The sequence below is a fragment of the Lithobates pipiens genome, unplaced genomic scaffold (assembly GCF_037356315.1).
Source record: "Lithobates pipiens isolate NorthernLeopardFrog02 unplaced genomic scaffold, aLitPip1_a1.2 Scaffold_18, whole genome shotgun sequence".
NCBI classification, from domain to species: Eukaryota; Metazoa; Chordata; class Amphibia; order Anura; family Ranidae; genus Lithobates; species Lithobates pipiens.
Window position 1 is genome coordinate 111164049 of NW_027507758.1, and position 27626 is coordinate 111191674.

At 42.1% G+C, this 27626-nt stretch overlaps 1 protein-coding gene across 3 annotated transcripts in view; it reads left to right on the forward strand.

Annotated features, from left to right (window-relative positions):
• Nucleotides 1-27626, forward strand: part of RRBP1 (ribosome binding protein 1) — a 119392-nt gene that overhangs the window by 49815 nt on the left and 41951 nt on the right. For all 3 annotated transcript variants that reach the window (XM_077486007.1, XM_077486009.1, XM_077486008.1), the window contains exons 4-9: nt 2723-2845; nt 8821-8973; nt 12616-12734; nt 14571-14724; nt 19125-19263; nt 27300-27487. In XM_077486007.1, coding sequence (XP_077342133.1) covers nt 2723-2845; nt 8821-8973; nt 12616-12734; nt 14571-14724; nt 19125-19263; nt 27300-27487 — 876 coding nt within the window. The remainder of the gene's footprint in view (nt 1-2722; nt 2846-8820; nt 8974-12615; nt 12735-14570; nt 14725-19124; nt 19264-27299; nt 27488-27626) is intronic.

The window sequence follows — 27626 nt, forward strand, 5'->3', positions numbered from 1 at the left end:
GAAAAAGGGGCAGTGAGTTGAAGTTACACTCTGCGGAGCTCAGTGAGGAGAGCTCCGAGAGCTGATTGGAGGGAAGGGACACACCCCTGCACACAGGAACAGATCCAAGGCTGTCAATCAGCCAGCAGTCCCTCCCCTTTACCATTTTTCTCCTGGTGTCAGGAAAACCTGTCAGAAGTAATTCATGCTGATAGCAGAGGAACAAATCAGCAGACAGAAATTACACTTAGTACTCTTAATTGAGACAAGTACACACTATAGAGGGATATGTTTTGTTCACATTTCATGTCTAATGTTTTAAACCACTTTAAATAAAACCTCTCAGCTTTTCATTACACAGTTTTTTTTAGATCCAGGGATGTCATCACAGGGTCTCTGTGCTTCTGTATGTACTACAAACAGATTGCGGTGGGTGGGAGGGGCCATTAAGCTCCCCGCAAACATCACAGCACCCTGCTTCAGTACCTGCTGCAAGTAGTGGACTGGATGATGGGAGGAGGTATACAAATACTAAAATGGCTTCATTGGCAGGTATCAGTCTGGAGGAGTGGGTGTTCAAGGGCAGGTTGTATTCACACCACACTAGGTAATGTTGATGTTATGCTGACCCTTCTTGATTGGGGATGGGGAGCTTTATCTGAAATGCTGCACTTTCTAATGTGTGCTGTGAGAATCTCATACTGTGCAATGAAATCAGATGAAGGATTTTTAGTACAGGAGAGAAGCCTCTACAACTGTGCAAGAACCAAGGTAAAGCCCCATACACACACTATTGGATTTTCTGCAGATTTTTGTCTTCAGATTTACCAAAACCATATAATATGAGGTCAAACCTTAGGAGTTTCAATGTGTATGCAATCAGGCAGGCCCTTCCACTACATGGCTTTGGTAAATCTGAAGACAAAAATCGGCAGAAAACCTGATAGTGTATATGGGGCTTTAGGCTGGAGTCCAGCTTCCCTATTTTTTCTAAAGCTAAACAAAATAAAGATGGCTGAAGTTGGGCTTTAGACTGGGTTGACAGCGTCGCCGCATGCGGCTCCTAGTAGGGGTCTGGTGCGTCGTGGTTCACCATTTCGGGTCCGATTTCAGCCTGAATTTTTGGCTGAATTTGGACCTGAAACGGACCAAAAGACGCACAGGACTCCTGTGCAAATTTGTACCGGAGCCACAGTGGAGATATGTGAACCGGCTCCATAGAGAGCCTGTCAAAATCTCCTGCTATTGTGAATTGGATGCAGCGAACCTACATCCAATTCACAATGGTGTGAACCCAGCCTTAAATTGGCTAATGTTTTTCAGTACTGCAATCGCTTCAAGATATAAAGTACTGCTACTGGCTCACCTTTGCCCTGGAACCATCAGAAGATTATTGATGATTATTCATTTTTATCAGTAAAACACGTGAAGTGTGGTATATTGTATTGTTTGTATAGTTTTAACTGAATAAAGAAGCTGTCAGCTCATGTGCGCATTGTCTAATGTTGGATAATTTTACTTTGCACTAAGAAATTATTTAACATCTTAAATTTAGATGATTTCATGCTTGCCATCCGCTCAGGGATGGTCCTACAGGTGACAATTCATGGTACGTTCTGAGTAAGTACGCAGCATGGTTGGACAAATCTGCTGCCATCTGTATTCTGACAGCTGGCACTCGCGGTTGTCAGAAACCCTGAACAGTGACTGCAGTTGACTGGATGCAGGAATTGGCTGAAATTTGAGCTTAGAAATCGAAACAATAGGTAAATAGGTGATTGATGAACGTATTCCCCCATCCACATAAGCAAGATGGATAGAGAAGTCCTCCCCACTGTTTTGTTGTATTCTGACAGCAGGGATTCCTCTGCTGTCAGAATATACTGATCACCTGTGCAGCCAATGATTGAAGTTTTGCAGTCTAACAATCCAACTTCCTTCAAATGGATGCATCAAAATGTGTCCGGGTCCATGCTAAACTGACCGAATTTGAATCCATTGATGGCCAGCTTTAGTCAAAGGGTTTTATATCTTTTAGTAGGCTTTCAGCAACATGAACCTCATCTGAGGTTATGCCTAGATAACGCCTAGGTGGGTATGGCCTGACATTAAGCTGGCCAGCCAAAATTTTATCCGTGGATGGCCCTATCAGCCACTTCCCACCCAACATGCCTTGATTGAAAAATCAAAGAAGCTGGGTGGTTAATTATCAGCCAGACAGCACATGTATCCAGTTGGGCAGGCACTCTTTGGGCATTTTGACAGCCGGTGGGGCTGGCTGTCAAAATACAATAGCCGTGGGGTACAACAGCTGTGGGTTGTGATTTTCATCCATCCGTGCTGTATAGAGTGGATTGAGGAATCTGTTACCATTCACTCAATCTTTATATGTATGGCAAGCTTTACTTTCAAGGATTCCACAGTTTGACATGACATATAGGGGGTTATATACGAAAGGCAAGTCCACTTTGCACTACAAGTGCATTTGGAAATGCAATTGCTGTAAACCTGAGGGGTAGATCTGAAATGAGGGGAAGCTCTGCTGATTTTATCAATCAATCATGTGTAAGCTAAAATGCTGTTTTTTATTTTCCTTGCATGTCCTCCTCGGATTTACAGCGACTGCACTTCCAAGTGCACTTGTAGTGCAAAGTTGATTTGCCTTTTCGTAAATAACCCCCGTTGTGTGAATAAAATAATAGAACAGATGAACAGTACATTTTCTTTGTGATCCCTTTTTCAGGCCACTCAGAAAGGAGATCCAGTTGCAGCTCTGAAAAAGCAGTTGGAAGAGAAGGAAAAATTACTGTCAGCAGAACAAGAAGATGCAGCGGCTGCTAAAAATAGACTGCGGGAGATGAATAAGGTGGGTTCAGCTGGTGGCCTGGAAACACCTCCTGTCCTGTACAGTCACAAAGATCATCTAAACCTTGACTGCTTTTTTTTTTGCTGCATTAAACCCAGGATACATTTACAGATCTACACAGAAAAGTATCAGCAGTTAATCATTAAAAGAAAGCAATATTCAAGTTGACATGTTGGGGAATCTTTGGTTTAACCACTTGCCTTCTGGGCACTTTTACCCCATTCTTGCCCAGCCCAATTCTCAGCTTTCAGTGCTGTCACACTTTGAATGACAACACTTTACCTAAACAAAATTCTTTTCACACAGATAGAGCTTTCTGTTGTGGGTATTTAATTACCCCGGTTTTTTTATTTTTTGCTAAATAAACGAAAAAACAAAAACCTGAAAATTTTGAAAAAAAAAAATGATTTTTTAATAGTTTGTTATAAAATTTAGCAAATAAGTCATTTTTCTCCTACACTGATGTGCGCTGATGAGGCTGAACTAATGGGCACTGATAGGCTGCACTGATGGACATTGATAGGTGGTATAGATAGGCGGCACTGATGGGCATTGATAGGTGGCACTAATAGGCAGCACTGATGGTCATTGATAGGTGGCACTTATAAGCTGCACTGATGGGGCGGCACTGGTGGGCACTGATGAGGAGGCACTGATAAGGCTGCACTGATAGGTGGCACTGGCGGGACTGCACTGATAATCAGGACAATGATAATGAGTGCCCTGATTATCAGTGTAGATGTCCCTTTTAGAGAAGTCAGTTATCAGCTCTCTTCTCCTCTCCTCATGCTGTCAGCTTGAGGAAAGGAGTGCCGATAACTGCCATCTGTTTACCTCTGTGATCAGCTGTGATTGGACACAGCTGATTGCATGGTAAAGAGGCGCTGTTTGGCAATCTGTGATCAGCTGTAAAGCAAAGCCGTTATATGACAGCGTCCCAGAACCAGACAACCGCATTGTAGCCATCATTTGCACAGTCTGCAACTGGTTCAGATTATCTGTGTACAAGGCAGTCAGTGTAATTGCGTAAAACACAAAAAGAAAAGCAAACATCTTAAAATGACCATATGGGAACGTCCTGCATGCCAGAATGACGGCTTTAAAGCTGAACTTTAATCCACGTATATTTTTCCTTCCCTGGCTCCTCTTTTCTCCCCTTATCGACATGCTAATAAAACATTTAAAGTAGAAGTCCAGTTCAGGCCAGCTAGTCTTAAAATATACTCCCTTCCCTTCCTAACTAACCTTTGTAAAACAAGATTTCTATACTTCGCCTATTTTCAGCTCACTCTGGTCCAGCTATGTGATCCAGCTTCCCTGTGTCAGCCAGGAGCAGCTGAAGGGGAGAGGAGGGACCACAGACAATGGATGGGCCATAGGAGCCTATGGGTGACGTTACCGCTCCTGGATTTTACAGCTGTTGTCGAGTGTTAAGCTTTAAAGGTGAAAATGTTATGAGGTACAATCAAAAGTTTAAAATGCCCACAAATGAATGTTTTGGTGGTGAGTGAATGCTGGGGGGGGGGGGGGGGGGACTGAATTACCAGTTGGTGACTAATAGTTATCTAGCAGCTAGGTTTCCCACATTCGTATGGAGTTTTTAGTGTCACCCAACTTGTGATGACCCAGAATACCTGTGGAAAGCTCCTTTTCAGCTTGCTGGAGTTCATCAGTAGGAGGTTGGTGGTTTCTGATCAGCATGTCACAGGAAGACCTGATATCCATAGTCTTGCTCCAGGTCATTGATCCTGTTTGTTGTAAAGCATGGATGACATCCTTATTCCATGCACCTACAAAGGTAATCAAACAAAGGTTAAACCCAACTAGATTAAAGAGGATAAATGCTCCATTCTAGGCTCTGATCTTCCCACTCTCACCCACAGGGTGTTTGTATCTCGGACAGACTGGTCTTTGTTGGACTGATGAATAAATGCATATGAGACATTTAATACAGTGAACATTTTTTCTCTTCTTGTTGAGTTGCTGTAGAGCCAACTACTGTAGATTAAGTTCTAAGAGCCGGTTATGTGTCGAATAGTGTCCCCCATCAGATAGTGTCCGCCCTGTACTGCGCTTGCGCAGTACGGAGGACAAGGACATTCCGAAAGTCTCTGAAGATGAACGGCGCCTGCGCTGTGAGTCCAAGTTCAAGCCCTACCATTCAAGTGGACATAGAGTTAGAATACAAAATAGCTGAGCGAAGCGAGGCCGTACCTGAAGCCTGGCGAGCGAAGCGAGCCTGCGAGGGGCCCAGTTACTATGTGCTACCGTATGTCCACTTGGATAGTGGGGCTTGCACCTGGACTCAGTGCGCAGGCGCCGTTCTTCTTTGGAGACTTTCGGAGTCTCCTTCATTATGGGGCGGACACTATCCGATGGCCGGACAGTTTTTGACAGAACACCGGCATCCCAAAAGTACTTATTAAAACCAGGTTTGTGTTTACTAAAAGTTTGTTTGGACCAAGCTGGTTCAAACAAAGTATTGTACAAGTTATAGTACATCTTTTATGAATTGGGGGGCAAAAGGAGGTAGGTATTTTTGGTACTCTTAATAAGTGTCAGCAACAGATCCAATAACCCCTGCAGAACCAGGAGACTTCAATTAGGACAGCCAGCACCAACTCGAGGAACACTTCATATTAGATATAAGTACTGCCCCTTGTGCTTTTTCACTTTAATTTAACTAATAGGCTTTAAAGTCCTATTCTGTGATTTAATATTAACACCATCTATAAAAACAAATCAGCAGTATTCGGTTCCATATTTCTTTTACAAGAAACCTTTGCTTCACCCCACAGCTCAGTTCAGCTGCCTGGTGCAATGAAAGCAGCTGATAACCCCAGGCATGGGGGAGAATGCAACTCCCTTCCTAACCGCTCCTGCAGTGGTGCGAAGTATGGCCAGCTATACACGGTGCAAATTTATTTCCTGCACCACGGGTTCCAGGAAAGAGATTTGCACGATTCCCCTATCAACACAGAGAGTGCTGATAGGGGAATCCCTCCTGCCGAGCAAATGTCTTCTCCTGGTTGGAGCAGGCGGGCGGGGAAAGCTGTCACCACCGGGAGAAGACAGTGACAATTGCAAGAGACTCTGGCAGGCTGGTTGTACCCAAGTATATTACCTTGGTACATTCAGCCTGCCCATTAACGGTTCGAATCTCCTGCTGAACCGACCGAGATTCAAACTGTGTATGCTGGCTTAAGCTCTGACTAGACCACGCTAGTGGTTTTTCAGGGCTTACTTGCTCTCAGTGGCTAAATGGCAGAAGGGGGTGAAGGAAATGTGAGTATGTGCCGCTGCAGAGGGAACACTAAAGTGAATGTGCTAAACTGCCCATACATGGATCGAAATTTGGCCGGTTCAGCAGGGCCCAGCAGAATTTCAATCCAAGCATGGGCACGGTGGTTAAAACAAACATTCAATCTACCGATCAACTTCTGTACAACCATCCTGTTGGAAAATTTCTACTCGATCAGCCCTGCAGGGTGTAGCCTGCAGCACTGATCAGTGTATTCTGATAGCGGGAAGTCTTCTATCGCAGAATAAAAAGACACAGCGAGGAGGATTCCCCCATCCACTTTGGAATTGGATGAGTTTTTTTTTATTCAGCCTGCTGGTTGAATGGAAAAAAATGTCTCCTCTATAGCCAGGCTTACGTTGCCCTCTGGGCAGCTTATGACCATTTCACATCATCTCTCCCATATCACAGTTTTGCACTTTAAGAAGTTGACTGTGAGCGATCAAGCATAAAGCAATCTGCAGGCTGGCTCTGTATACGTCATATTCATGTAGAGAACAGATTTAATTTTCCATTCTACAGTAACATTCCACACTGCAATATACAGCTGCTGTAGCAAGATTTTTTTTTTAAATCATAGTTTATTTTAGGCTTTATCCTAATATAACAATGAGTATAACAAAACAATGGCATTGTCACTATGCTATAATTGTGTCTATAGAAAAGAATATAAACTTGTTTTCTTGTATTTTGTATGATGTAGTAGACATTATGTTTGTCTTTCAATCAATGTGCAAAAATACAGTTACGTGGAATCTTTGGGTTGGATACAATATGTGTTCTCAAATGACCTTTGCTTGGCAGCTTGTGAAAACATCTGTATCATGAATATTGCTGGGAATAGGGACATCTAGTGGGCATACTAAAACAAATGACCCCATACCAGCCACTTTATTTTAAATAAGTTTTACATACTGTATATTCATAGACGTATAGCTAAATTTAACTATGCCTTGATAGAAGCTGATGTATTTCACATTTTTAATATAGTTGGCCTGTAGAGTGGCAGCTAAATACACATTTAAGATGCATATAATGGGATTTTTTTCCCCATCCAGTGTTTGTAAACCTCTAAAGCCACACACAAACACAACGTTTTTTTTATCCAGGCACCTTTACCAGATAGCATAGCCAGTTCCTTAGCCTTCACGCAAGCAGCAGGACAGTCTGGTCAAGAATACATCCACATACTGCTGACTGGACAGCGAAGGAGCAGCAGGACTCTGATTAGGTCATTCCTCTGCTCACTTTGCTCTGTCCACATTTTCCTGCCAGCAATAGAGAAGGAGAATAAGGAGTTAATTATGACTTATTAGAGTAAACAAATGGTTAATAAGGGGTTAAACAGTGAAACATTTAATTAAATATATATATTAATATATATAATTTTTTTTTTTTTTTACTTTCAGGTTTCTTTAACTGACTTCATCTGGAGATTAAAGTTCATCCTTTTGATCTGTAGATGAATAAACAGAAAGATACATAGTGAAACAATGTTTCTTTGTATCTTTCTGTATTAGCAGCTGAGCGAGGTTGTTGATGAAGATTGCCAGACTGCTGTTTTTGTTTTTGTTTTTTACAGCTCCTGCTTTCTGGACCTTCTCTATGTACTTAGCAATGCAGCTATGGTTAATCAGAGCTGCATTGCCATGTACTGGCATGGGGGATCCCAGCAGCAGGGCAGAACGACTGGACGTGCTTGATATGCCCTGTGTACAATGATGACATTATTTTGGACATGTCTAGCATGCCCAGAGTCTGCAACTGTATAAGCAGAGCAGACATTGGTCAAGCAGCTTTAGGGGATCAGCAAATGGATCCCTTGCTGAGGAAAACCAGATCCAGCACGTGTGAAAGGGGCCTTATTTTTTTTAAATAATCCACACAAATCCATTACAGAATACTTTATTAATCCGAAAGGGAAATTGGCCCTGTAATCTATTTTTCTTTCAATTGTTTCTTGCTGTGTATTTTGCCTCCTTGTAATGTCCCCCAAGAGCTCCCGAACCTTTCCTTTTTCGCCATTTGTATGCACACATTGGTTGCAATCATGTGCTCTGCGCTAGGCACAGTGCAGATACCATAGTCCATATTCTCTAGTCCATCTCAGGGGAGAGCAAAACAGGGTGGCTGTATTCTTATTATATACAGTGAGACCATGCAAAATAAACAGAACCACATCTAATAGAAAGTTGGGTCACAGCAGCCAAAAAAGAGTTCTGGAGGAGGCTGAGAGTGAAAGGAGGTACTTCTTTGAGTTAAGGATACTTTCTTGAATAGAATTGTTTGTTAAATCGGAGTTTAGTGTCACTTTAGAGTGGTATCTTGTACCAGCTCCTTCATTATCCGCTCCTGATCGGCCTTTGAACCCATACACCAGCCTGCTCTGCTTATTACTGATCCCAGGCCTCTCACACAGAACAGATTACCTCCGTTACATGAATGTGAAATTTTGTGGAGAAGAGAGGCAGTGCCAAACTTAATTTATGCCTCCATCTCTTACCAATGATGAGTACATTAATAATAATGTAGTCATTAGCTTCCTTGTGTTTTTCTTAGCAGTGTGGTCCCTTTATTGCGTCTGATAAGGATGATGTAATCCTCTTTGTGTGCACAAAGTTGGATCTCTCTGGAATATTTCTTTTTAATGTTTATACTCTATGCTACTTTGCAGGAATTGGCAGCTGAGAAGGCGAAGGCAAACAGCGCTGAATCCAAGCTAAAGGAGCAGATCTTGTCTCGAGACCAGGAGATTAATGCATTGCAAGCCAGAATGCAGGCCAGTTATAAGGACCATGTCGATGAAATCCAGCAGCTACAAGGAAAGGTAAATGTAGAAATGCAAAGATTACAGAATACAAAGACGGGGCTGATAACTAGAGGTGCGGCACAATCTGGCGTACAGGATAGTCAACTACAGAAAAGCATTTAGAAGATAGAGTGCTAGCGAGAGCTCAATAGATATTTTAAGTTTTTTGTTTTTTGTTTTTTTTCTATTAAGTTCTTATGAGTTCTGTACTTCATGCTTTAAGCAAGCCAGTAACCTATTTCTTTCCTGCAATCAATGGATGCAGGAAAGAAAATTGCATGATTCCCCCATCAATGCAGACAGCGTTGACTAGGGATGAGCTCAGACTTACTCCACGTGCAGAGCCTGCCAGGAAGTCGGCGCAGCTCTGCGCTAATCACAGGCAGTGAGACATTGCCCAATCTCTGCAGCCGCGCATCGGGGCAATCTGCGCTTCATCCTTAGCATTGACAGGGCAGTCCCTCCTGCTGAGCAATTTTCTTCTCTTGGCAGTGACAGTGATTATTGCTAGCGGCTATAGCAGCCGCTTGCGATAATCGGTAGCAAATCCAGCAGGCTGGCTGTACCCAAATTGATCGATCGATCAACTTTGTACATTCAGCTTGCCCATTTAATGGCTCAAATCTCAGCCGGTTCAGCACGAACCTTCATTAAATCGCTAGCCTTCTTTCAATTACTAGCCACAGCTTTACTTTGATTAGCTGTGTTTTAATAAATAATGTATAAGGAATTACATGTGTGATCCTGATAAATGTAGTGATAGTGACACCAATTCATATGGAGTATTATTCAGCTTGCCGAATTTATATCCCCATTAACATTTATGGGAACTTTAATACATTGTTAGAAATATTCTCTTTGAAATGTGTACAGGATTAATAGCTCTAAACTCAATTTTTTTTACTGTACTGCATTCTCTGCATTAAGGTAAAAAACGCCCCACTACGTATTCTACATCCCACTTATCTGACTCCTCTCACCATTCCAGCGCTATACTGACTGCAGCACCATTTCTTTCACTTTCTGGTCTCACAAGAGACGCTGAGAGCAGCAGGAGCCATAGGCCGTCAGTCAGACTCTTGTGAGGAGGGGGCGTGGCTTGCTGGCGCTGTGTGCGTTATTGGATGCACACAACCCAACTAGGGAGTGCATGTGCATGGGTGCCCCCTTAGCATTTGGCTTACTGAGGGAACACTTAAGGAGGGAGAAGCAGACAGTGGCAACAGGGGACTGCCAAAGAGGAGGTAGTGGACTGCTTTGTGCGGTATCATTGCACACAGAGGATAAATATTACATCTTTTGTATTTTTTAAGTAGAAAAGATGTGATTTGTAAAATTGTCCTTTAAAACTCCTTGAGTTCTTAGTTTCTTCTGCTAATTTGGACCTCTTTAGAGCTCATTTACACCATATGCAGTTGAATGCACATGCAGGAAAAGTGAATGTATTTGAAAGAGGCTAGTTTAAACCATTCCAGCACACTCGTGTGTTTAAGGATGGGTTCACACCTATAGTTTTACTGCATCCAATTCGCATGACAGGAGATTGTGACCGGCTCTTTATGGAGCTGGTTCACATATATTCATTGTGGATGCGGAGTGGGTTGTACAGGGACGCAGTGTCTTTGGCTCTGTTTCAGGGCCGAATTCAGGCAAAAATTCGGCCCAGATTCATCCTTGAAACCGAGAACAGGGACGCACCAGACCCCCTGCTGCAAGCTGCATCCATCGGAGGTGTGAACCCAGCCTAAAAAAAAAAGTATAGCATGCTGCATTTGTTTGTGAAATGCAACACAGATGGGCACACCTAAATGCACTGTGAAAACGTGTAAATGCAACTTGTAGGATTAAATGAATAATGCCAAAAAATGTGCCACAGATGCTTTTCAAATGCATGTAAAAGCACATGTGGATCCACACCCTGAACATCAGGGATTGCAATGTTAACAATTCCTCTACGGAAATCACTTTTTGCCCATTAAAACCTACATTCATTGGGCACCCTTGTTTTTGATCATAGTAATAAATGTCAGAGCACAAAACTTTTTTTTTTTTAAATCAACAAGGATTTTATTAATAATATGCAAAATATTTACAAGCAGTATGGTCATATGTTCTTTTTCACAATTGTTCTTATATCCATAAAACAATGACATATAACATAGGTAACAGTCATTTACACCATACAGAAACGTATACCATGGGGTGGCTCCAGATGGGACATATAAAACTGGCAGCAGTAAGTACCTCAGGCAGTACTCCACCCAACCCCCAGCTTTTATAATAGCAGACGATCCATAACAAGATCAACCGGAGATAAACCAGGGACATTCAACCAAGGTGCCCATATGTTTTCAATTTTTTTCATGCCCCCCCGTGTTGGTATATATATTTCTCCAATCTAATAGTATCACCCATTTGGTTCAACCATTCCCTCACTTCTTCTGATTTCCAGTGCCTCAGTATAACCTATCCTGGCTTGGAAGAGGGCTCTAGTTATCGCTATCCTAGAGGGATCCTCCTCCGGGGCATCATCCATGATACCCAATAAGCACAATTAGGGTGTGCCTTCAGCTGAACCCGAAAGACTCTGTTAATTGTATCCATCACATCCCTCCAGTAGATATGCAGTTTAGGGCATCTCCACAACATGTGGATCAGGTCTCCATGATCTCTCTTGCATTTCGTACAGGAGGGATCACCCCGCACCCACATTCTTGCCAGCCTAGCTGGTGTGTAGCGTACGCAGAGAAGAATGTACAGCTGGGACAATCTTTGGGCCACGTTACGGGAGCACATGGGGACTGCCAATAACGCCTCCTCCCATTGGTCTTCTTCGAAGGCTTCTACATCCCTCTCCCACTTAGATATGAGCCCCGCGGTATTGTCAGGGAGAACTTTAGTAAGAAGCATGGAGTAGCTGCATGATATGAACCCCTTATAAGTGGATACTTCCCTTATATAGTTAAATATGGATGTGGGATTCTGGATCCATGTATCCGCATTCGATTGTGCCCTCACTGCGTGTTGGAGCTGGAAATAGTAAAATCGCATTGGAGGCAGGTAGGTTAAAATCAGAATGTAGTGCAGTAAAGGGACGCAGTTTTCCATCTCTAAATATGTGTAATTCCGTATTGCTGCCATCTCTTGCTATATTGTAGTTTTTCCAGTTCCAAGTAGCGCATGTTCCCCCAGATGGGGCTATATCAAGTAAAGTTAATGCATTATGCTATCTGTTAACTGCTTTAGGCCATAGAGCAGATTCCGGACATGATTGCAGTCTCAGTTCTTGAAATTCTCCACCCTGCTTTTCAATTTTGGGTGTGTTCAAAAACAGCAATGACGTACACCGGTCTGTTTTTCTAAATATAGATGAAGGTGTTATATGGAGACCTGCATAGCAAGAAAGGTTAACATGCCTACAGCTTTCAATATTCAGCCCTTAAGTGTGTGTCTGTAGGAGGGGGGTTGGCTGCTTTGTAGGCTTTACTGAACCCTGCAGATAGCACTCATGCCAGCATATTTACTCAGATCACTGGCAGTTGGAAAGCCTAAAGTGTCGTAGGGGCAACAGCCACCATAAGAATATGATTACACACATTTTTTTGTACACTTTTAGGTTGTGTAATGTACTTACAACCTTCTGGTTTTGTCCACAAATAGGTTCGTGGTCTTCAAGAGGAGCTTGAGAATGGTCCTAAAGCACAACTTGCTCGTCTGCAGCAGGAAAATTCTATTTTAAGAGATGCACTAAATCAAGCAACCAGCCAAACGGAAAGCAAGTAGGTGCTAATCCTGGCAATTCCAAGTCCAAATAAATGTTATTGTATCGATGCAAAAATTTTGTGTATCGCAAGTATATCTTTCCGAACATGATTTAGCTAATGTTGGGGTCATATGTGGGCAAGCATAAGATACCCAAAGTCACAATGCTACAGGACTTGTCCAATAAATCATCACTTGTTATCTTGTTCTACAGCTGAAATGTTGATTAGAAATTTTCTTTGCGACTCAAAATCCCTGGCAGCAGTACATTCATTGGTCTTATTAAAATGATGACACCTCCTTATCCAAAATAATGAACTCTTTTAAAACATGAGCTGATTAAAGGAGAAGTGCAGCCAAAGCTCGTTTGGCTGTACTTCTCCTGTAGATCACAGGAGTGCAATCCTGGGACCCATTTTCAGCAGACAGCGGGTTGATGTCTGCTGTTGGCTGACATCACAGAGCTGGTTCAGGCTCGAGAAGATTGCGACAATGGAGTAGGGATCCACCCACATGACTGGAGCGGCACCTGGCTCAGCCTCTCAGCAAGCCGCTGAGATCCTGATCTGGTGGTTCCCTCCTCCTCCACAGTCCAGCGCTCCAGTGAACGCGGGAGGGCAGAGCCGAGAGCAGAAAAATATACTTCTCTTTTAACAAAATCTAGCGAAATGAAGTTTAAAGGACAAGTGAAGCAATTGCTCGTAACATTGAATTGGGTTTCATATTTCCAAAGCAGCAAGCAATCTGTAGTGGAACATCTCTAGTCAGGCAGTTACTATAGGTCAGCAACTTTAGCCTGCATATTTCTCTCAGTACATTTCCTTTACCTTGGCTGCACCCTTTATAATTTGTGTTTGGAGGTTTTCTTTTATTTCTGTGATGAGATGGAAGTAGGTGTTTAAAGGTAGAATGATGGCACCTTATTTTTCCAGTTTTCATTCTCCTTGTCTTATTGCCTTCTCTTTAGGCACAGCTTAACTTTTTATACTGTAACCATGAGTATAAAATCCGTTTTGAATTTCTGGTGCATAAGGCGAACATATTGACCAGCCTTTCATTTTGCTGTTTAGTTAGAAGTCTAAGCCCTTGTACAAATGGTCGGACATTCCGACAGAAAATGTCCGATCGGACCGCGTTGTCGGATAATCCGACCGCGTGTGGGCTTCATTGGACTTTTTCTGTCGGAATGTCTGACCAGCAAAGTTTGAGAGCTGGATATAAAAATTTTCCGACAACATGATCCGATCGTTTGTAGAGAATTCCGATCGAACAAAGTGCCACGCATGCTCAGATCAAATTCCTAGACCAAAGCTATTGGCTACTAGCCTGAACGTAGTCCCATTGTAACTAAATAACGTCATCACGTTATGAACAACTTTGCCCGACCGTGTGTATGCAACACCAGTTTCAGACGAAATCCGTCGGACAAAATCCGACGGATTTTGTTGTCGCAATGTCTGACCGTGTGTACAAGGGCTTAGATGAACAGAATTAATATAATACAATAAATGTAATTTTAATACACTTATAAAAGTAGGCAGTTAGGTTGGAATATGTTCAAATATGCGTAGAAGCATGGCATAATTGATTCCTGTCCAACCCATCCTTCTCTTTGTATCCTGGCTACCTGGCCATAGAAGTCATTCACCTTTTCCCTATTAACTTCTTATATATTTATGGATGTGCTTGTTTGTATCATTTCCAATCTGCAGACAATCCAGGGTCTTGACTTTCCATTTGTTTTGGTGATTTAAAACTGTTGAACTGACACTGTTGTCTGCATATTGAATGCCCAGTATCATACTATATATGTGTAATCACAAAGGATGAATAGTAACCAACAGTACTTGTAGGCAAAATGCCGAGCTGGCTAAGCTCCGTCAGGAGTGCAGCAAATTGTCCAAAGAGCTCACAGAGAAGACAGAAGTTCTACAACAAGAGGAGCAGCGGAGGAAGAGCCTGGATGGAAAAGTCTCTGCATATGAGAAACAGGTCTCCCAGCTGCAGGTAAGAAATAATATATACAGTATATATTCGCTTATTGTAAAACGGAACTTCACAGTATTTAGATTGCATTTTTTCAGGACCACAAAATCTTTGGAAAGATTTAAAGGGGATTTGTTTCCTTTGTTCACACTAGCCTACATTCATTTTGTGTGCAGGCTGGTATCTGTTGTTTACCAGTCATGCGGTATGGTGATGGGTAGTGCCACGTTTTAACGCACCACGCTGTTTACATTTTTTTTTTCTTTATAGAGGTGTCACAAAATGAAACCTCATACAACATTACTGTATGATAATCAATAAATTAATTTCTAATAGAATGTTTATGTCCCTTTTTTAAAGCGGTAATAAAGTCTACTTTGAAAGTTTCACCTACAGATAAGACTTACTTGTAGGTAAAATATCTCCTAAATGTGCACCGTTTAGGAGATAATCACCCTGGATGCAGCCAGTGATGTCACTGGCACATGCATTCTGAAAGCCTGGCATATTGTGCATCAATCTTCAGTAACCAGGTGTATTCCAACTGTTTTCCCTCCTGGCCGGAATCTTTTAAACCTTTTCCGATTCCGGCCACTCCGGTCAGGGACCTGGGTGTCATCTTTGACTCTAGGTTGAACCTGTGCACTCAGGTAAATCAGAAGTACCTGAAGGAAAAATTGATCAAGTATGTGCCTACCCGATCCTTGAGATTGGCAAACTTGGCCATACTGAATATTCCAAAATTTAAAAAGAAAACATGCAGAGGGAGAACAAGTGAAGTACAAGGAGCTGAATTTTGGAACTCCTTGCCTCTGAAATGGAGACTTGGGAATGACTTTCTGAAATTTCAAAAGAAATTGAAAACCAACCTTTTTGTGCAAGCTTTTGGAGTCGCCTAATTTTAAAGGGGTGGGATGGACAGACCCCCAGGTTTTGATTTTGTATGTTGTCATGCTGGTATGTCTTTTAATGTCAATGCCTTTTGTTTTGCGCATGGAGGCCTTCGGGTAAGACTGCGTAGGTTAAGCATTTTAATAAATAAAATAATTAACATTATGCCATTATTTTGTAGGGGAAAATATTTATTTTATTATTGCAGCAGTTTACTACCACTTTAAGCATTTAAAGAGAGACTTTTTTGAGTTTTCAGTACTCAGAATCATTCCCCACTGCTCTTGCTCCTTGACAAAGACATGGCTCAAAATATGTTACAGGAGGGCATAGGTGGAGTGTCTCTGTTTGCTACTTGTGCAATAAAGTTTTGTTTATTCACATGGGAGTGCATCGCTATTTTCTTTCACATCCACGGTACAGAATATAGTAGGGCTACATTAAACCCACACTCACTGTGTACCAGAAGAGGAAAATGTACTAGCTAGTGTATATGTTTTGACTTCTGTACCAATTACACTCTGCTAATGGCATAGAATGCATTAAGGTAAAAAAAAATAAAAAAAAGTTGAACCTTTAGAAGCACTTTAGGGGGGTTATTTACTAAAGGAAAATCCACTTTGCACTGCAAGTCGCTGTAGATCCGAGGGGGACATGCAAGGAAAATAAAAAACAGCATTTTAGCTTGCACATGATTGGATGATAATATCAGCAGAGCTTCCACTCATTTCAGATCTACCCCTAATACCGCGTACACACGATCGGAATTTCAGCCAGCAAAAAAAAGATGAGAGTTTTTCATCGGAAAATGCAACCGTGTGCATGCTCCATTGGAATTTAGCTGGCCGAATTCCCACCAGCAAAAATTTTGTTCTCAATCTTTGAGATGGAAATTCCGATCCTGTGTATGCAATTGCGACATGCAAAAACTCACGCATGCTCAGATTCAACTACGAGATGGATGAGATTGGCTACTGTGTATTGAACTTCCTTTTTCTAGTCCCGTATGTGTTGTACGTCACCGCGTTCTTAACGGTCGGAATTTGGTGTGACTGTGTGTATGCAAGACAGCTTGAGCGAAATCCTGTCGGAATTCTGTCAGGAAAACCATCAGAGCTTTTTCCGACCAAAATTCCTATCGCGTGTGCGCGGCATTAGATTTATAGCAACTGCACTTCCAAGTGCACTTGCAGTGCAAAGTGGATTTGCCTTTCGTAAATAACCCCCTAGGTGTTGGGATGACCATGGTGTCGATCTGCGGCTTCTGCTGACTTTTCCCTGCTCTTATTTTGGGGTCAGCATATTTGACCATCTTAACTGACTGGCCCAGGTTGACATAACTCCCATCCATGCGCACATTCATCCTGGCACCTGATGCGTACATGTACAATCACAATAAAAACATTCTTGACAGGCAGACAGGAAAAGAGGCATACAGATTACCTTCGTTAATAAATACCACCTGCCAGTAATGTTTTTAAACTGGAGTTTAGTTCCACTTTCAATAAACGGGACGGAGATCATACTCTTGTTTTTCTGCAGCAGGGAATTGCTGTTATGTTCCTGAGAAGAATTGAGAGCAGGATCAAAATGGCAAACTACTATTATACATTTAAAATCTATTTGATAAGCATGTCTGAAAGTGCAAGATTTTATCAAAACCAGTGTAAGGCCCCTTTCACACTGACGTTCCGTTCAGGCCCGCCTGTCAGTTTTTCAGGCGGACCTGAACGGGTGCTCCATAGAGCTCTATGGAGCGTCGGATGTCAGCGGTGACATGTCCGCTGACATCCGACCCGCTGACATCCGGATCGGATCTGGTGACGACGGGCACTGCGGTCCGTCGTCATCCGATCTCCCATAGGGGAGAGCGGCGCTGTGACAGATCCGTCCCTGCGCAGTGTGCAGAGACGGACCTGTCATCTCCCTGCTCAGCGGGGATCGACGGAGTGATCCCCGCTGAGCAAACGGATATCCACTGGGCGGATCAGAACTGATCCGCCCCGTGTGAAAGGACCCTAATTTTATACACTTCTATTGTTTTTTTTGTTTTGTTTTTTGAATAATGTAACTTTTTAAAGGTAGAGAAACTTAAAGAAACTGGGGCAGTAAATGTTCTGGTAACTTCATGCAATAAGTTTGGTTATAGAATAAGCTGAGCAACTGTAATAGCACATACAAGTGGAGCGTGTTAATTTTACACTTGAACTGCTGGAATCTTTTTTTTTTTAAACTCCTTCACGCCTAAGGGTAAAACTTAATCTTAATACCTTAGCCCAATTTTGCAACTTTGACATGTGTTAGTAAAACCGTACATATCATCACAACCACAGTGTGCATCCAGGTGGATTATGCCTTGTTTTTTTTTTCAGGACAAATTGAGTTTTCATTTTGTTGTAAATAGTAATGGATATCTCTTCTTCTTCTTTTTTTTTTTATTATCAAAGAAAAACTGGCCCAAAATAGTAAAAAAAAACATAATTTACCACCAAAGAACAACCCAAAACAAATTCTCCCACTCCTGACGATTGCAGCAATACCACATATGTGTATATTAGGGATGAGCTCAGGCGTGTTCGCATGGAACATGTGCAGAGTCCGCCAGGAAGTCGGCACAGCACTGCGCTAATCACAGGCAGTGAGACATTGCCCGATCTCTGCAGCCGTGTCTCACTGCCTTTGATTAGAGCAGCACCGACTTCCTGGCGGGCTCTGCACGTGTTCCATGCGAACACGCCTGAGCTCATCCCTAGTGTATATTAGTTGTTGTTTGTACCTGTAGAACAGCCTAGAAACAATAGTGTGCATTTTGCTATTTTTTTTTTTTTTTTTTAATCCTACCTAAAACACACCACCACTGACACTAAATGACACTGAAACTAATAAAAAAAAAAAAAAAAAAACAAAAAAAAAAAATCCTGTCCAAAAAATACTGTCCCTGACATTGACTTTTTGCATCTGACCTTGACCCAAACCCTATCCTTGCCATTGGCCTAGATTTAACCTTGATCTAGGTATTTTTTTATTTATTTTTTACACACTCATTTATTTATTTTTTAGGTATCTTTCTCACCCATTCACAGAGAGAAAAGACACAGGGGCGGGCTTCACAGTGATCGGTCACTCAGCCAATCAGAGGCTAGCACAGCGATTAGGTGATCCAGAATCGGACGTTCTGGGTCCCAAATGTTAGAAAGGGGCCCAGGGCTCTCGGTGAGACCCCGGTCACTGTACTAGAAGTGTGTAACGTGCTCCCAGCACAAAGGGAAGTACGGAAATATGCAGCCCCACGGCAGAAAGCCTAGTGCAGTGGGGCTGCGTATTTGTGTGATGTTGGGGTTAATTTCTGTTGTCTGTAAATGAATGTGCTGCTATAAAATGGGAACCTGCAGCATCTAAAATTGCTTGGCTTTTGTGTCCATAAACAATGGCGATGTAGACTTTGGAATCATTTTAGTGTAATATTGTGTGTATGTTTTTTTGTTTTTGTTTTTATATATATATATTTATATTCTACTCCCTTTTCTTAGAATTTACAACAAGATAGTGAAACTACCTTACAAAAACGGTTGGATGAAGTGAGCGAGGAGCTGCGGAAATCCCAGAACAGTTACAAAAATCTTCTGGCAGAGGCAGAAAAGGGTAAAGATGAACAGAAAAATCTGTCAGGTGAGCAGACATTCTTTAGGCTACATTCACATCTCTGCATTTTCAAATGTAATAAGCAAATAAGCGTGGCGCTCACAGTTCTCGTCCTGGAGGGAGACGCAGATCCAAAAGGGAGCCGCAAAAGATCCAGCTATGCATATCTCCATCTCCTTCTCAGCACCGTGTATTATTCATAGACTGTCAAGGGTACTGGCGGCATGCAGTTCTCTATTGAAAAAAAAGTAGCAAAGGCTAAACATTTAACCACTTCCGGACTGCCCAGCGCTGTTATACGTTGGTATTTTGAAGAGGAATATCGTTGTTATGGCAGCAGCTAGCTGCCAAAACCCCAGTATCCTCTTCTTCAGTGAGCGGTCCGGTTTCAGATAAAAGTGTAATTCGCCCTCCTCCGCTTACCGGAGGTGATCGGATCTTCACCTTGCTGCGCATGGAGACGAGTGAGGGGAAGATGGCCACCCATCTCCATAATAAAGCAGGACGGAAGCGTCAAAACCTCACTTCCGCCCGTAGCTCTTAAAGGGACATTTATTTTTATTTTTTTTGCATTTTAGTGTAAATATGAGATCTGAGGTCTTTTTAACCCCAGTACTCATATTTAAGAGGTCCTGTCATGCTTTTTTTCTATTACAAGGGATATTTACATTTTTTGTTTACAATAGGAATAAAAGTGACACAATTTATTATTATTTTTTTTTAAAAACAGTGTAAAAATAAAAGGTAAAACAAATAAGACATTATTTTTTATTTATTTTTTTACGCGCCCCGTACCACCAAGCTTGCATGCAGAAGCGAACGCATACGTGAGTAGCATCCGCATATGAAACCAGTGTTCAAACCACACGTGTGAGGTATCGCCGCGATTCTAGCCGTAGAACTCCTCTGTAACTCAAAACATGCAACCTGTAGAATTTTTTTAAGCGTCGCCTATGGAGATTTTTAAGGGTAAAAGTTTGTCGCCATTCCACAAGCGGGAACAATTTTGAAGCGTGACATGTTGGGTATCAATTTACTTGGCGTAACATTATCTTTCACAATATAAAAAAATCGGGCTATCTTTACTGTTTTCTTATTTTTTCATTCAAAAAAGTGTATTTTTTCCAAAAAAAGTGTGCTTGTAAGACTGCTGCGCAAATACATTTATTCTCTAGGGTGTTAGAAAAAGAATGTATAATGTTTGGGGGTTATAAGTAATTTTCTAGCAAAAAACAAATCTCAGAAAGAGGCTTGGTCCTTAAGTGGTTAAAGTGATAGTAAACACACACTTTTTATATCATGGGGAGGTTGATTTACTAAAGGCAATATACTCTCCTCCCCCCCCCTCTACCCTGCGGCACCCGCTATGTCGGTCCCAGGTCTGCAGATGGGCAAACAGAGCCCAGGATACATAGTTGGGGGGGGGGGGGGGCACATAGGGAGAATTCGGAGGAAATGCCAGGTGCCAGTGCAAAACTTCTTGCCGCCATGGTGACTTGGTGCCTGGGGTTTGTCATAGTACTGCCTTAGTACAGCTTCTGTGAGTGGAGGAGGGGAGCAGAATGAGCGGGTATAGCCGGCACCCATGTCAGGTCCTTCGGCTTGCTCAAACATCCGCAGCACCAAAAGATTATAGCTGCGGGGGTAGAGGGGTGTCGGAAAACAGAATAAATCAACTAAAACCGCAGTCAGCAGCTCAAAGAACGCTTCGCATTGATTGTAAGCACTTTATCTTGTGCTTATTTATTTATTTATTTACTAAATTTAGGCTTTAATTAAAAAGTGAGTTACTTAATACATACTAATTTTATATTAGATTTTAAATACTTGTCACTATTTTCTGTGAATATCTGTTTCGATTTACTGTACATTCAAACCTATCTTTTATACAGATTGAATCAAATGAGTCAAACAAAAAACAATGTATTTGGGTGTTAATAGCTGTGTCAGTTCTTTACATAACTGGGAAGTTGATTAGATTAGGTTGATGTTCGTTTAATCCGTGTACTCAGGAAAAGTGCTTTGGGTATTGTTGCATAATCAGGGTGTTGTATTGATGTATTTTGTAGCCAGTGATTGTGATTCACAATCAGATGATGTGACTAATGCCGCGTACACACGATCAGAATTTCCAACAACAAATGTTCGATGTGAGCTTGTTGTCGGAAATTCCAACCCTGTGTATGCTCCATCGGACATTTGCTGTCGGAATTTCCGACAACAAATGTTTGAGAGCAGGTTCTCAAATTTGCCGACAACAAAACTTGTCGGAAATTCCGAGCGTGTGTACACAATTCCGACGCACAAAAGTTCACGCATGCTCGAAATCAAGCAGAAGAGCCGCACTGGCTATTGACCTTCATTTTTCTCGGCTCATGGTACATGTTACCACGTTCTTGATGTTCTTGATGTTTGAAATTTCTGACAACATTTGTGCGAATGTGTGTATGCAAGACAAGTTTGAGCCAATATCCATCGGAAACAAATCCAACAGATTTTGTTGTCGGAATGTCCAATCGTCTGTACGTGGCATAAGAGTACATATTGTATTGTATAGCAGCCATTTGCTATCCTGGCGCACTGGGGTGCCTTCATATTTTTTTTAGGGGTGCCTTGGCAAAATACCTCAAAATTGCCCAAAAAAACTGTTTGTAAGCCTGCGGGTGGGTCAAGCCTGACCTTTTAGTCTCACAAAGACACAGGTTTTCATTGTGCACTAATACAATGACATCATCGGTTAATAAGGATGATGTCTGGTGCCTGCCCAGCACCCTTGTTTGACCCGCTCTGTAAGCACTGGGGTCACATTAGCTAAGTGAGAGAAACTAAAGGAGGAGATAAACACTGGAATACTAGTCAGTACCAGTGTGCACAGGTGTATTTGCTTTGGAAGAATAAATCACCTCTATTGTTGCGTGTTCCATGTGTGTGGATGTTGCTGCATTATGTAAAACTATTAGTTTAGTTTTTTTAGATTTTAGAATGGGGTTCCTCGAAATTGTGCATAATTTAAAAGGGTGCCTTGACTGACAAAAGGTTGAGAAACACAATTCTCTACATCGCATTGTACCGAGCCTTGATCACCATCAATGACACAATATTATTAGAATCTGCGTTTTCTCCATCCACAGCACTGGATATCTACCTTTCCCCATTCACTCTCACATCCATCCAGTAACAAAATATAACTACCCCCACCCTGGCGTCATTTATTTTAATTTTTTCTTTTTTTTTTAATGTTTTTATTGGCTCCACTTTCTTCCTCTTTACGTCTCATGCAATGGAAAACTTTCAGAATTGTGTTTCAATGGCTGAGGCATGATTCAATCGAGGTTGATGATTTCAGTCCTCATTCTTGCTCAGAGAACACAAACACATGGAAGTTATTTCTCCCTTCCTCCAAACCTAAAGGAATAGCTGAATCCAGTTCTTTTCCTGCAAACCATGTGACTGTACTCACTTCCTGCTTACTATGCATTCCTCACTTCTTGTGAAATCTAATCCAGCAAAACTTTTGTAGTGCTTGGAAATCCATTAGTATTTAAATAAAGGGGGTCTGAACTTAGTGTAATCTATTTAAATGAATTAATTTTACTGATGTTTCCATAGTCCGCTACAAAAATCTCAGAATATGCCTGGTCATAGCCATATAGTCTCCCACCTCTAATCCAGCATCCAGGGTTTCTGAACTAGGGTTCCTCCAGAGGTTACTAGAAGTTCTTTGAGTAGTAGGGGTATTTGCTGATTGATCTCCTGTCTGACCACCAGTGCAAGAGGGTCCACTAAGTTAGGTTCCTTCTCTCTCTCTCGCATACAGTATACACCTGCTGTAACATTATGATGATCCACTCAATATTAAGTAGTTCCCCCTTTTGCTTCCAAAACAGCCCTGACCCATGGTGGCACCACTAGGCCTTTGAAGGTATGCTGTGGTATCTAGCGCCAAGCCTTCAGTAGCAGATTCTTTACGACCAGTAAGTTCTGAGGTGGAGCCTCCTTGGATCGCACTTTTTTTTCCTGGCACTTGCCACAGATTCTCGATGGATTCAGACCTAAGGAATATAGAGGCCAATTCAACACATCAAACTCTTTGTTGTGTTCCTCAAACTATTCTTGAACTACTGTTGCAGCCTGGCAGGGCGTATTATCCTGCTGAAAGAAGCAATTGCCATCAGGAAATACCATTTTTATGGAGGGGTGTACTTGGTCAGCAGTAATGTTTTTAGGTAGGTGGTATGTGTCAGAGTAACATCCACATGAATGGAAGGATCCAATGTTTTTGAGCAGAACATTGCCCAAAGTATCACGCTGCCTCTGCCAGCTTGCCTTCTTCCCATACTGCATCCTGGTGCAATCTCTTCCTCTTGTAAGTGATGCATACGTACCCAGTCATCCACATGATGTAAAAAAAAAAGCGATTCATCAGACTGGGCCACCTTCTTCCATTGTTCCATGGCTGGGTTCTGATGCTCACATGCCCATAGTAGGCACTTTTGGATGTGGGCATGGGTCAGCATGGGTACTCTAACCAGTCTGCGGCTACGCAATAGGGTTGCCACCTTTTCTTCAAGTCAAACCTGAACACTTTAGCGGCGCACAGCAATCTTTTTTTTTTATAGTATAGACTATCAATATATTTTGCAATTAAATAACATTTCTAATCAAATGAGGCCACAGAGTTCTTCTTTTACATCTAAACTCATGGAGTTCCTTTCACTGTAAGAGGAGACTCTGATGTAAGGGAGAACTCTGGGGACTCTGACAAAAGGGATGATCTGGGAACCCTGATCTAAGGGGGAACACTGAGAACTCTGATGTACGGAGAGGACTCTGATGTAAGAGTGAGGTGTGGCTTCCGGTGTAAAGGGGAATTCCGATATAAGGGGTGCTCTGAGAACCCAGATTTATCTTATTGTACTCACTCAGAGGCAGGAGAGAGAAGGGGGGGGAGACTTCGGTCACAGACAAGGATGGATGGTGAGCTCACTCACCCCTTGGCAATCAGCATTTCTCATCTAGCTGTAGCTGAGGCTGCTGGACTTTCAATTTCTGGCCCCTATTTTCCCTCTCTGAGGCACAGCGCCAGGGGTTGAAGTGTGGGCAGAAAAAGAGGGATAGGGGCGGGAGGAAGAGAAGCAGATCAAGCCCTCTCTCTTCTCCTGTCTGTGTGGGGGAAGGTTAATTGTTAATGCTTTAGGCAGTGTGAAAGAGAGTGTAACAGACACTCTCAGCTTACACAACTGCAGCCCACAACCCTGCTGGGAAGTCTGGTCTGAATAATGTTTCCGGGTTGCAGGTGGTCTGAAACCCGAACGCATGATTCCAAACCCGAACTGTCTGGGTGAATCCTGGACAGGTGGCAACTCTACTACACAACCCATACCCAACAAACTGTAATGCAAATGTTTCTGCTTTCAACACATCAACTTCATGGACAACATGCTTACTTGCTACCTAATATATCCCACCGAGTTTTAGATGCCATTGTAAAAAGATGATCACTTTTATTTACTTTACTTATCAGTGATCTTAATGTTATGGCCAATCAGTGTAAAGAAGCACTATATTGATAATCACTTCTGTACTGACCACTTTGTTTTTTCTTTAGCCATTATTCATTATAATTGAATTTGATTATTATGAATAAGAATAATTGTGTAACAAAGTTCAGAGTGATGTTAAGGCCTCTTGCACACGATACTCCCGTTTGAGCATCTATTTTTTTTAACGTTTTTTTTTGTATATATTTACATGTATTTTCACGCATATTTTACGTTTACAAAAAAGTCAATGGCATTTGCGTGCATGAGGCATAAATTACAGAAGGCTTTTACCTTAATACATTAAGGTAAAACAAAACTTTTAGCCTTTAGAACCACTTTTAAGGGATCGTTAAGCCATGCCATGCTTCTATAGTGATGTTTTTCTTTTCTTTCTTCTCTTGATGCTTTTCTGAAGCTTAGAGCGGTCAGCATACACTATATTGTCAAAAGTATTGGGATGCCAGCCTTTACACGCTCATGAACTTTGATGGCCTCTTAGTGCGTAGGGTTCAATATTTAGTTGGGCCACCCTGTGCAGCTATAACAGCTTCAACTCTTCTGGTAAGTCTAGTAACTCTTCTGGTCTTCTGGTAAGTTTGACCATTCTTCCAGAAGCACATTTGTGAAGTCAGGCACTGATGTTGGACCAGAAGGCTCACAGTCGCCGCTCAAATAAATCCCAAAGGTGTTCTGTTGGGTTGAGGTCAGGATTCTGCACAGGCCAGTCAAGTTCCTCCACCCCAAACTCGCTCACCCATGTCTTTAATGGACCTTGCTTTATTGAACCCTACAGACTAAGATTAGGATGGCATTTAAGTTCATGTGCATGTAAACGCAGGTGTCCCAATGCTTTTGACAATATAGTGTATATCTTTGGAAAACAGATACATTAAAACCTTGGATTGCGAGCATAATTCTTTCCAGAAACATTCTTGTAATCCAAAGTACTTGTATATCAAAGCAAATTTCCTCATAACAAATAATACAACTCAAATGATTCGTTCCACAACCTCAGTTCCCTTACTTTTTATAGTCCATATAAAAAGATTATAGCAATGTGATAGGTTGTGTAACCATAAAATGTCCATCCACAAATGGAAGCCTCCACAAGAAGATTAGAAGCAAAATCCAGCAGGAGCTACGGAGTATAAAAGAGAAGAGAGGTGCCTCTAAGTGTAGCAATAATCGCTTATTGCGATTTTTTTACCAAAAATATGTAGAAGAATACGTATCGGCCTAAACTGAGGGAAAAAAATGTTTTTTTATATATTTTTGGGGGATATTTATTATAACAAAAAGTAAAAAATAATGCGTTTTTTTCAAAATTGTCGCTCTATTTTTGTTTATAGCGCAAAAAATAAAAACCGCAGAGGTGATCAAATACCACCAAAAGAAAGCTCTATTTGTGGGAAAAAAAGGACGTCAATTTTGTTTGGGAGCCACGTCGCACGACCGCACAATTGTCAGTTAAAGCGACGCAGTGCCGAATCGCAAAACGTGGTCTGGTCTTTGACCAGCAAAATGGTCCGGTCTGCAAGTGGTTAAAAGAGGCACATCTAAGTATGCAGGCATTCGGGGTAAAGCTGTCCACATAGACCATCCCCCGCACCGCCGGCTTTCACCGATGTCAGTCTGCAATTTTGACCGGGACGACTACCCTGCAGTAGAGCAATCTGAAAGCGAGGCTTGAAGTGCTCATGGAGTGCAGAGTGAAAGCTTTGACGTTGATGGCAGTGAGGAGGATGATTTATGTGGAAAGCTTTACCTCGGATGCCTGCATACTTAGATGTCCCTCTATTAATCATTAACCATGTGAGTTGCTAAATGTTGTACCTTCATTAAATGTAACCATATTGCTACACTTAGGCCCCTTTCACACCGATGCGGTTTTCAGGCGCTACAGCGCTAAAAATAACGCCTGTGTAGCGCCCGAAAAAAAAACGGCCCCTTTCACTCCAGTGTGAAAGCCGGAGGGCTTTCACACTGGAGCGGTGCGCTGGCAGGACGGTGAAAAAAGTCCTGCTAGCCGCATCTGTGGAGCGGTGAAGGAGCGGTGTATTTACCGCTCCTACCCATGGAAATCAGTGGGGCAGCGCAGCTATACCGCTGGCAAAGCGCCACTGCAGAGGTGCTTTGCGGGCGGTTTTAACCCTTTTTCGGGCACTAGCGGGGGGTTAAAACCGCCCCGCTATCGGCCGAATACCAGCGCTAAAACGACGTAAAGCGGTGCTAAAAATAGCGCCGCTTTACCACCAAGCCCGCACCGCCCCAGTGTGAAAGGGGCCTTAGAGGCACCTCTCTTCTCTTTCATACTCAGTTGTGACGCGACACTACTCTTATATCAAGACATTGCTTGTCTTGCAAAATGCTCTCAAACCAAGGTTTTACTGTATCTGAAGATATCTTTACTGACCTGGAGAAGAATCGTTCCTGCTGAGCCGAACGCTTTCTCTGTGAAATGTATAAAACTAGTTAGAGACAGTCTGGGAATCAGGATCTCCTTTCTGACTTTTTAAATAGATCTTCAGACTAAACTGATGTCTTATGAAAATGAAGGAAAGCAGAAATCAGAGGAAGTGGACAGACTAAACCAAAAACTTAAAGAGGTCTCTGGTGAGAACGTCCAGCTTTTGGAGAGGATAAAATCCATTGAAGCTCTTCTGGAAGCAGGACAGAGTAAAGACACAGAGACGGACGGCCAGATACAGGTTAGTGAACACGTTCTAGAATCTGTGACTCAGAATTTATTAGGATATTCTACCATATTCTACCTTGTGTTTAAGAGGTTATATATATATATATATATATATATATATATATATATATATATAAAATATTATATATAGT